Source organism: Amphiura filiformis, chromosome 2 (genome assembly GCF_039555335.1).
Source record: "Amphiura filiformis chromosome 2, Afil_fr2py, whole genome shotgun sequence".
Taxonomy (NCBI): domain Eukaryota; kingdom Metazoa; phylum Echinodermata; class Ophiuroidea; order Amphilepidida; family Amphiuridae; genus Amphiura; species Amphiura filiformis.
Genome location: NC_092629.1, coordinates 79,013,499 through 79,025,085, shown reverse-complemented (window position 1 = coordinate 79,025,085; position 11,587 = coordinate 79,013,499). Strand labels below are relative to the sequence as shown.

The 11,587-nt window shown below is 39.9% G+C and overlaps 1 protein-coding gene across 1 annotated transcript; it reads right to left on the bottom strand.

Annotated features, from left to right (window-relative positions):
- Positions 1 to 282: 282 nt before the first annotated feature.
- LOC140146662 (C-signal-like) lies at positions 283 to 10,184 on the bottom strand. Its single transcript, XM_072168532.1, has 5 exons — positions 9,807 to 10,184; positions 6,728 to 6,779; positions 5,013 to 5,200; positions 4,053 to 4,202; positions 283 to 2,768 (listed from the first exon to the last, which is right to left on the bottom strand). The coding sequence occupies exons 1-5, from the start codon at positions 9,936 to 9,938 to the stop codon at positions 2,544 to 2,546; spliced, it is 747 nt and encodes a 248-aa protein (XP_072024633.1). The 5' UTR covers positions 9,939 to 10,184; the 3' UTR covers positions 283 to 2,543.
- Between the last annotated feature and the right edge of the window lie 1,403 nt (positions 10,185 to 11,587).

Sequence of the window (11,587 nt, the reverse complement as noted above, 5' to 3'; positions counted from 1 at the left end):
CTCTTAAATTCAATGTCCGGAGCAACTGAAATTTTGCAAATAAGCTTTTTAGTGGATATCTATTGAATCATACCCTAAAAAGAGGAAGCTAAAATCACAAAATGCCCCTCTAAACCAGATAGCCATCATAATGAAATAAAATATCCGGTTGGCACACCCTTGAATTTTAAGTAGTAGCCTCTGGGCACTATTGGGTTTCTGAGCACTATTGAGCAGTATTGGGCTTTGCCTGCCTTCGACAGAATGCTATGAATGAATGGAATAAATAAATAAATAAATAAATCATGTAGAACTATGTTTCCATTATTTTATTTTATTCCAAAATATATAAATTTCTGTCAAAATTATACGATCCATCACATCAAATACGACAGTTGTCCTTGAAAATTTAACTTGCTTAAACAAGTTAAAGGCCCATTCAGTGATTTGCTCATCCGGAGAATCATTCTGACACCTTTGTTAGTGTCATAGATGTGCCAGCAGCTAGAGCTTGCTAGTCGGGCTGCTAATAGCTAACCCGAAAGCTGTGTATTAAAGGCAAAATAAGACATTTCACATGAATCTGTTAATTCTCTATCAATGGGGCATCAACTTTGTCAATAATGCCGTTTCCTTGTTTTCTGCCAACTTTTTTTCATTTCAGAAATTCCTAATGACAAGTCAAATGGCTAATCCTTCACCTTTTTGCTGGGATCACTGAATGGGGACTTCAATTAAGTACTTTTTGCTTTAAAATTTTATCTCACACATTGGTGTGTGATGTGGTTACAAATTCCCTATTATTTTATTTTTGTTCACACATATTTTCTGTACTGTCTGCAAATATTGGTTTCCGACAACTCTTTGGATGTGATGGATCACATATTAACTGGGCTATTCCAGTTGCGATTCATCCACCCCCTATGGAAGACATGACCCCTATCTCACACACAGGGAGCGTGAATTTTAAATTGGATTACCTGAATGGGTGACTCCATTTAAAATCTAATGACATCTTCTGTGTGGGAGATTAATATCATGTCTTCCATAAGGGGTGTATGGATTTCAACAGGAAGAGCCCGAATATTTTGAAGGACTATATTCTAAAAGACATTATATAATCACAATCTCGTATTTCATGGTTACCCTGTTGAATATAGAGGCCTTGCATGTGACATATCGTCCCGTAAATATGGCGGACTACTCAAATGCATTCAACAAAAGCATGATTGCAATCTACCGTGACAGTTCGTCTCACACACATAACCCTGCACTACGATCAAATAGGTTGATGACAACATTTGATTGAATGGACTGCACTCCGCCATAACTACGGTGAAGGACACGGCTCAAATCCTTTGTTTGGAGCCAATCGATAATTTCATGCAGGGCCTCTATAGATTTTGAATACATAATAGCAGCTGCATGGGACCCTCACATACTTATTACTACAAGAGTCATTCAAAAAAATTCTACCTCCATCATCACATCTCTCTTATCTTGCGTGTCAAGATATTGAAATTATCCATGATTATACTCTTAATTCTGAGGATAAGTTGTGATTTTAAAAGGGTGTAGTTGTGGTGAATTGTTTTAGAGACTGCAAAGCATTAGTCTAATTTTGGGTCAGTTTGACAAATATAGGGGTGTGATTTAAAGCTTGTGAAATATGCTGAAAGTAGTAGAAAATCCTGAAAAACACATTGTGAAATTGGGCTAAAATACACCAAAACGGGCTGAAAATCAATAAAAGTGAGCCAATTTTGGCCACAAAAATCCTGAAGAATCTTGATATTGAGATTTTTTTGCCCAAGGTTGTGAAAAAAATCTCAAAAATATTCAAATTGGACTGAAAACCTGTTTTCTTTTTTGGAATGCATTGCATCTGAAGTTTTATCTTGTTGTTCCTCAATTTAACAATAACTCTGGTAAGAGATTGTTTCAGGTGAGAGCAGCAAATCTGTGGAATAGTTCTGCTGATGTTGACACTCGCACTAATTATAATTATTTCCTTGAGCCTGAATTTAAGTGAATTTAAATCGAGCTCTCAAAAACCACTGTTCATTGATTTTATCTTTCATATAATTTTTCATGATTCTTGTAATTTCTTTATAATTGGTATTGTACATTTTTCTTGTAATATTTGTGTAATACCTTGTATGCCACAGGGCATTTTTCAGCTTTTACACTGAAGGAGCTACCCTGTATAAAGAAAGTTGAAATAATAATAATAATCCAATTGATAAGATGAAGGAAAAAAAACCTGTTTTTGTACCATGCAGCTCTGAAAGACCCCTAATTGTGACAAAACAGAACACAGAAAAACCTTTGTTTGTGATCATTCAGCTCTACAAAGCCTTTAAATTGCCCATTCCTCATATTTCAGGGATTTTTTCCAAGTGGATTTTCAACCAGGAAGTCAAGAGTCAAGAAAGACTGTTGATTTTTTTACTGATTCGAAGCTCCCAAAGACCCCCTTTTACCGGTACCCTGTCAGCTCCCAAAGAACCATCATCTCATAATTCTGGGGAAGCATCCCCACCCCCCACAGATATTAAAGTCCATCAATACTCCATAGTTTGCCCATTCCACTTCTTAACTTTCCCATTTTCCTCTTCTCCAAGTTTAGCCATAACACTGAGTATTCCATCGACGCATTGGCTTGGCGTGGCTGATGCATTCTTTCCTCCCATGTCTGTGGACACCCATCCAGGGTCAATGATAACGGCCATAATGCCATCCGACTTGAAATCTATACTCATAGATTTGGTGATCATATTCAGCGCTATCTACATGGTGAAAACAAACAGACAAACAAAGCATGGTGAGTAAAAGTAAAGTGTGATGAAAATGGCATATGTGTTATTAGTCTAGGTCAGATCGATTCACAGTGGGCACCTTGCATGCTGGTCTATGCTCTTTCATCAATATATGCAATTTGTCTTGTAACACACTCAGAATTGATGTCGCTAATTGTCAGCTCTATGTGGATAGACACTAGTTATGCAGTAAGTCACTCAATATCAAAGATAGCACCTTGGACACCCACCCCATCCCTCCAAACATTTCTCATTCATAACTACACGTTGTGATGGCCATTAATCATTCCATAATTATATCCAAACACATCTTCACCCAAGGGCCATCACCCCCTCCCCCACATCCTCCAAGGAATGATTTTACATTCATAACTATACCTTGTGGTCGTGCTATATACAGACACATCTCAACCCGAGGAGCATCACCAACATCCCCCCATCCCATCGACAAGCATTTCACACTCATCACTTTACCTTGTAGTGGCACTATTCCATTTTATCCAGACATCACCTCAACTCAAGTGCCATCACCCCATCCCCCATCCCTAGCTCCAAGCATTTGACCTACAACAATCTATCATAGCAGATCTGTATGTACACACTCCACTAGTGTTGCCATTAATCAGTCCATATCCAGACACCACCTCCTCCACCCCACTCCACGACCATCATCCCCATCCCAACTTCCCCACCCCAGGCATTTGACATTTATCAGTTTATCTTTGCAGCTCTGTATAGACACTCACTGCCAATAATGAGTTCATATCCAGACACTGCCCACCCCATGACCACAGGCACCCCACATGCCTCCCCACCCCAGGCATTTAACATTCATCAGTTTACCTTACCACCTGTGTGTGGATACACACTGACACTAGTGTTGTCATTATCAATTCATTATTTAGACACCCCCACCCCCAGGACCATCACACTACATGCCTGCAGCCTCCCCCTACCCCCAGGCATTTGACATTCAACAGTTTACATAATTAGGTCTGCATGGATACACACTGACACTAGTGTTGACATTATCTAGACTGTACCCCCACCCCAGGACCATCACACACCGAATGCCTGCAGCCTCCCCCTACCCCCCAGGCATTTGACATGCAACAGTTTACATAAATTAGGTCTGTGTGGATACACACTGACACTTGTCATTATCAGTCCATTATCTAGACACCTCCCCCACCCCAGGACCATCATCTCACCCCCACCCCTGCCCACCCATTTGGCATTCATCAGTTTACGTACCTTAGCAGGTCTGTATGGATAGAAACCACCACTAGTGTTGCTGTTAATCAGTCCCAATCCAGAGGTCATATTCAGCACAGCAGCACGTGTACAGCTAAGTCCTTTGACTTGACTAGAATCAGCTGCTTTCTTCAAGAGAGGATAAAAAGCCTGCACAGATAGAAAAAAATCAATTCAATCCTTGGAATCAATTGCATTTCTGCGTCATTTAAGAGCTCTCAGTTTAGGAAATCAAAGCTGGTTTTGTGCAGGGTTGGCTCACAGTGCCCCCCCCCCCCCTTGGGTGAAAAGCCTACTTCCCAGGCCTACTTCTTCCAAATGCAATATGTAGTCCTCTTGAAATGACCAAATAATAAGGATATTAAGCAACAAATTATGCAGATCCTATTGCATTTTGATGTGGCAGTATTGTCCATATATCACTGGAAACTAATGGATACAAAGCATTTTGCTACAACCTGTATAAATTTGAAATACCCCTCACCAATCCACACCGAAAGCGTATTGGTTTGAAAATTGTTCAAAATTCATGGGTCGGGGACTGATTGGGGCATTATATCATCAGGTTAGGCCGGATCGGGTGAGCTCCCATTGATTTGAAACTGGAAGAGCTCGAAACTGTTTAATAATACCGAAATCGCGATATTGAACACTTTATTGTGACATTAATATCATTCATAATCATTGTTTATACATTTTAAGCTTGATTCATAAAACATGGAGTTACAAATTTTACAACACGGATTACAACACGGAAAAAGGATTTTAGAAAACGGTAAACATCGGACTCTACTTTAGGGTTAGCGAGCCTTATTTTTATATTCGGACTAGAGAACCTTATTCATTAATCGCACTAAATTACATGCTCGGACTAGCAAACCGTCGGACTAAGGAGCCTTCGGACTAGGGAACCTTCGGATTAGAGAGTTGTCGCAGGGCATTAGTATAGATGTAACGTACCTTTGTCAGCATTAGAGGTCCAATAGTATCGACCTCATAATCCTTCCTCATCTCTTCTGCCGTGACTTCGTGAAATTTTCGGTTGGTGAGTATACCCGCATTATTGAATAGGACATTGAGGCCTCGATCACCAATATCTTGGGATACCTGCTGCACTGCCGTTTGGTAAGACGACTCATCCCCGATAGCTATATTAGATTTTGGTGGAATAATTTGGAAAATTTAAGTACTGGTATTTGTTTACAGGAAAAGAAAGGCAGATTTAAAAGGAGGATTTAAAAAGAAGAAGGGGTAGACTTGGGGGGGGGCACTTGACTTTGGGAGTGACAAGGATGTGTGGACAGCAGTTCGAAACTAGGGTCTTTCGGTGAGAGCCTAGACACCGAAAAAGGGGGTCTTTCAGTGAGAAGGCCTCAAAAAGGGGGGTCATTCCGTGAGACTGGGAAAAATCCAGGCCCGTACGCAGGGGGGTATACAAAAAGTCCCAAAATTTCAGAATTTGTGAGCGTAGCGAGCAAAAAAATCAGGTGTTTTGCACTTTTTTTGACAGAAAAGGTCCAAATTTTGTCCACTTTTCACAAAATTGCCCCCCCCGGAAAAACTTTAAAAAGGTCCACTTTTTCAAAATCAGCACCCCCCCAATGAAATCCTGTGTACGGGCCTGAAAAAGACTGGGAAAAATTTTTAGTCAAAATATACAGTGAGAGGTTATCAGAAATTTCACCAAAATTTTTGAAAAAAGGGGGTCTTTAGAGGAGGCAAGTTCCCCCCTCTGGCTTAAAAGGGGCCACCCCACTTGGTCAGTCCCACCAAAGAGAAGGAACTGACTTTCACTTACTTACTTTAATAACAGACAGAACATAATTTTATACACAGAGAAATTTCAACCTTGACTAATTCCCTAAGGAACTTGAACTCCCACTTTGGAAGTGATGCGTATAAAGACCCCTTTTTCAGCATTGCTGTCACCCAAAGACCCCATGATTCTTTACGAACACATGTTTTTCAATTTGAACAGCAACTTCCATTTATAGCTGATTTTGTTACTTATTTTGAACTTGAAATTCAATGTTCGATCGAGGTTTCTGTGGCGCTGTTTCGGCACTCACCCAAAGGTTCTATTTATAAAAAAAAAGGTCATGCTCTCACCCAATGACCCCATATTTTTTACATTTTGCTCTCACCGAATGCCCCTTACTTGAAAGCATCAGCCCTACTATTCATATTGAAGTGCCCCCGGTGAAAACCCATCCGTCAATATACCAAAATCGCTGAAAAGGTACCCCAAAACCATGGCACATCCCCCTATACCTTCAACCAAGATAGAAGAACACACCCAGGACAATTTTTGATTTGTATTTTCCTGTTGGGCTCTTTTAGACCCCAGGCATCGGTGAGAGCAAAATACACAAATATTGGGTCATTTGGTACATGGTGAGAGCACAATTTTTGATATTCGGTGAGAGCAAAATATGGGGTCACTGGGGGGTGAGTTGCTGAACTGATGGCAAAAGATAAAGCTGGAAACAAATCAGGAATCCTGAATGCAGTTTTTCCCACTTTTAACATAGGCCCTACCAGTTACGGTGGAAAACTGTGCACTCTTTTTCTTGCGAGAAATTTGGTGGGAATTATAAACATTTTAGTTTCTTAGGCCTGATAAAGATATCATGTTGTACAATACAGATCACAGAGCCCCTAGGCCCCCTACTCACCAATTTTAAGGATTTTCACATTTGGATGTTTCTGTGCAAGTTCCTTCAGTTTCTGAAAGGTTAAATAAAGGAAATATAATAATTTACACAAAATTAATACCACAAAGCAATATGATTTTGACAACTTAGAGGGGTAGCTGTGGTGCAATGGGCTATTGGGCCATTCCAGATGAAGAGTGCACAGGGGGTATAGAGGGCGCTTATATATGCATGACTGAACACATCCCACAATGCACCCTGTCCAAATAAAATTACCATGTCAAACAATGGGATGAGCCAAGATAAACACTTGTTATGTAATCAAAATGAAACTTTGACCTTTGAGGTGAATATAAAGTATCCCTCACTCTATTTAGTGTGTGAATACAGGCAAACACAATTGGCTGTATGCATTGCATATTGTGTAGTACGAGGGGCATGCTTTAGTTTGGCAGTGACAATTCAATTCTGTTTTTTTTTACTCTGATTTCTCAGTACAGAATTCTACTTAGGCCTTAGGGGCTGTGCAATATAATTATGAGCCCAAGGGGGCGTACAATTTCTGAACGGCCCAGCAAAAATCACTTACTTCCCTTCTAGGCCTGCCAAAATATCTCCCCCGGCCAGCCAAAAAATCTTTCCCCCCCCTTCCCTTGATTTGCACATTATTATGCCAAATTTTTAGGATTTCTTGCCCATGACCATGTTGCCCCCGGCTCGTAATTATTGCACAGCCCCTTATTATACACTGAACATGCTGAAGATCATAGTGTGTGCTGTGTTACGTGTTGCTATGGAGACCGACACACACATGCTCACATCAGGGACTGTCTTTTGGAATTTGCAGGAGAGCATTAAATAACTCTTTCTAGAGCCTTTCAGGAGAGCTGTTTTAATAAGAGCATTTACAATAGCATATGTAGGGAGAGAATTTTCAACTAAGGAGAGCTAAAAATTGCTCTCCTATATCAGATTTAAGGAGAGCAGAAGAGAGTAATTGCTCTCGCTCTCCTCAAAAGGCAGTCCCTAGCTGTCTCATGTACCATGGCAAGACTGACAATAGCTCTGCCAGGCACCGGGTGCTGAATTTTGCAACCATGCATGCAGCCCGTATACTGGTAGCCAGCCAGTCAGTGAGGCTCTGCTCTAGTACTGAGTAAATATAAATGGTTTTTTTTTGGTAAGCTTACATGTATTTTGGTCTTTTCTCCATGGTTTACTATACTCACACGTGACAAATGTGCTTTATAGCTGTGCAAGAATCATACATGTACATCAAAAACGATTGAACACTGAGAAATCTAATTTCGCTAGTCTTGTTTGCATATCGCTGACAGATATTTTAAATGTCTTTTCGGCCTAATCCAGTCTTTTCTGATATTTTGTGTAGGCCTACATATTTTTTTCCCTGCTTAGATTTATGATTACAAGTCAACTTTTTGCAGTCTACAATAATAAAAACAAGAGCACTTTGGAATAATCAATCGAGATATTGCATATCGAACTCAAACGATATACAAACAAGACATGACCACCATCATAATTATTCAAGGATATCTATTTGCCCTATTGCATTTAAAGTAGTTCCCTGAACAGATTTAAAATCATTTTCTCTGCACGTACTTTCATCGACACCATCCCAGTTTTAATATGGCATCAAAGCGATGTATCTCAGTCACATTTCTTGAAAAATGGAACAAAATAAGCTCAATTTCTAAGAGGACTATTTTGCGGGTTACACATTTGGCCTGGAAGCTTATGGTGGTGCTCTGGTGTGGCCCTCACGTGCGTCTGCTAAAGTTAGCTGGGCCGAGCACTCTGTGTAAAACACATCAGCACTAATTGGATGCATCTTGGCAGGGGGGGGTGTGCATAGAAATTCTCCTTCTGACCAAGTTTGGTTCAATGTTGCTTCATGTAATTTTACACGAAATTAGGGTTAGGATTAGGTTTAGGATTGGGTTTAGGGCTAGGATTAGCTAACACAAAATAATTACATGAAGGATTGACTTAAGGTTTAGACAATGATTACATTTGATTAAGTTTTTGTTCTATTTTTGAAGGGGGGGGGTGATTTACACAATTTACACAATATCTAGGTCTTCATACCAGTCTACATTTCACACCATCAAGCCACATGGATCATTTTTATAGACTTAAACCAAGAACTGGTCAATATTCCCCTGTCATAGTGGACTGTTATATTCATGAGGTCAACTTTTCATTTGGATTAGATAACAAGTGTTTATTCTATTATGTAACTTTAATTGGACAGGGAGCATTGTGGGATGTGTTCAGTCATGCATAACTAAGCGCCCTCTATGGGGGGAGTGCATGTTTTATCTGGAAAGGCCCATTCCAGTTGAAATCCATAAATAATCTACCATAAAGTAATTGTCCCCCCCCCCTTAATGAATGACCAAAATTTCCAAAATGGTTGATCGTATGCCAAATTTGGAATTGTTGGGTAGTCTCAACTTGGGTAGTTGTCAACAATGCTTTTTTTTTGCTGTTGCGCTGCAAGCGTAGCAACAAACCGCCCTTGTGAACAAGCGTGTACGTCATGTGCAATTATTTCGTGCACGATTTGATATGCTACGGTTTGCTACCGTGACACAGTCATATTAGCCTTAAGCATCATATTTCGAGGAGCGGAAAGACACCAAATTGGTGTTTTATGACCTTTGACATTCTTTTGTGGCGAGTGACATGGTCTTTCAATTCACGCCGAGTGTCCTTGACAGGCGTGACTAACTGACTATGCTTCAGTGGTCATGAAAGAATTCAAAAGATAACCTCTGCCCTGAATCCCGAGCTATTGTCTGAAACTGCTCCTCGGAAGATGCATGATAAGAACTCAGTCTTCAAATGATAGTCATGTAACGACCAAAAGATAAATTACTGACAATCATTGAAGACTGAGTTCCGCAGTCTAACCGTGACAACCAACAAAATGCCCACCTACCTCACTACTGAAGTTGTCACGAACCAATGTAGCGAACCAATGTATAGACCAGTTTTAGTAGTTTATTGTATGCATGCTGTTTTATAAATTTATAGCTTTAAAAGGGTAATACACCACAAATTCAACAAGGCTTACATCAGCTCCGTCAGGATTTCTGCAACCCGCATAGATAAAATCTGGTGATGGGTTTGCTGCAGCGAGTTGCCTCACCAACTCATAACCGATCCCTCTATTGGCCCCTGTGATCAAAATGGAAGCTATTTGCATGGTGACCACTCGATTGGTATAGCTGGTAAAAAGAGGATATGTTCAAATCAGCTCAGCTCAGTCAGGTGTCCTGACGTGCATGTACTGTAGCAGTAGTTCAGATAGTATCAGTTTTTGAATGAAGTACTAAACGTATGAAGTTCCAGTAGTCAGTCAGTGAAAAATATTAATTTTGTGCTGAATCATTCCAGGGTATTTTCTGTCATGTCATGTCATGCATGCTTGACCATGGCCATGTTGACCGAATGTATAATGTTTACAGTGTCTTTATGGGCGCACACCACAAAAGTCAATTATTAACCCTGAAACAACTAAATGTGTCACTAATTGTTGTCAGTGTTAAAAATCTTTTATGCTTTTATGATATTACATGTATCTTGTTGGACAGACTACAATAGAAAATTACATGAACCTATGCTCAAGGAAGGTAAAAAAAAAGAACCTGAAAGAACATACAAATACCTATACAACCACCGCCTATCCGGGCCGCCTATTAAAGGTGTTCACAAACACTTGTAGGGGGGGGCTGAGGCAAAAAAATTTCCCCGCCAAAATTGTCCCCCCCCCCCCCCCCTTTACAGACCTCAAAAATTTCAGGGCCCCCCCACCTTTTTGACATGAAAAGTATATAAACTCAATTTTCGCAGGAAAATGTGTGGTCATTTTTTTCAGACCCCAGGGTCAAAAATTTTCAGGCCCCCCTTTTTTGCATCAGGCCCCCTAACAAGCAGGTCCCTAAGTGCCCTCTATATCATGCCCTATCACATTTTAGACCTACCCCATTTCTTGTGGTGTAGCCAGGGGAGTCGGGGGATGCCCCACAGAAAATTGTCAGGGATAAAATGGGGACGAAAAAAAGTAAATATGACCACAAATGTGACCAAAATTGTTGGGACGAAAATTTGGCTTTGCCCCCTCACACTATTATCCTGGCTATCGGCTAGGGCGCTACCTACTGTTTCCTGAATCCCCCTAAGGCCTATGTAATGAAATTATTAGTTCCCGTCTGTAATGCTGATCTAAGCATTTTAAAATACCTGTTTTGAGATGGTCTTTCATCAATAGCCTATAGGTAATAGCCATATAAATGAAAATTTTGACAATAATGAAATTTTCCAAAATAATGAATAATTAAATCATGACCTCATATTTCACTGAAAAAAATGTGACGGGAAAGTAATAATTTCATTAGCCTAATCTGATGTACCCAAGAAGGCCAGGGAGCATGGCATGGCATACCACTAGAAGTACAGAAAGGGCAGCTAGCCAGAAAGGTCTTTTGGAAAAAAAGCTTTCAAAATAATTATCATACCAATCACTTTTCTTTCATACAAAAAACGTGACATTTTATTAAAATGGGTCTTTTGAAATTTTGTCCGCCTCGGAAAAGACAATTTAATTATCAATAATTATAACATTGCAATTGCAGCACTGAAGTCTATTTAATATCGATGAATTGCAGCCTTTAAAAAAAATTTCACCTAAAAGATCATTTGGTGGAGTGCGCCCTAATTGTGTACAGTGTTGCCATTCTTTGACTCGCGGAATGATTTATTTTGGAAAAGAAATTATGCCAAAAACTATTTAAACTTGCTCGTGCTCAGAGTCAGACGATCATACGAGCAATAAATTTATCATTACCTTAGTTA

What these genes read in the sequence shown, in the direction of transcription:
- LOC140146662 (XM_072168532.1), bottom strand. Translation starts at nt 9,938, where the DNA reads ATGCAAATAGCTTCCATTTTGATCACAGGGGCCAATAGAGGGATCGGT. An exon ending in GAAATCCTGACGGAGCTGAT is followed by an intron (nt 6,780 to 9,806) that starts GTAAGCCTTGTT and finishes TTAACCTTTCAG; the next exon opens with AAACTGAAGGAACTTGCACA. An exon ending in TGTGAAAATCCTTAAAATTG is followed by an intron (nt 5,201 to 6,727) that starts GTGAGTAGGGGG and finishes AATCTAATATAG; the next exon opens with CTATCGGGGATGAGTCGTCT.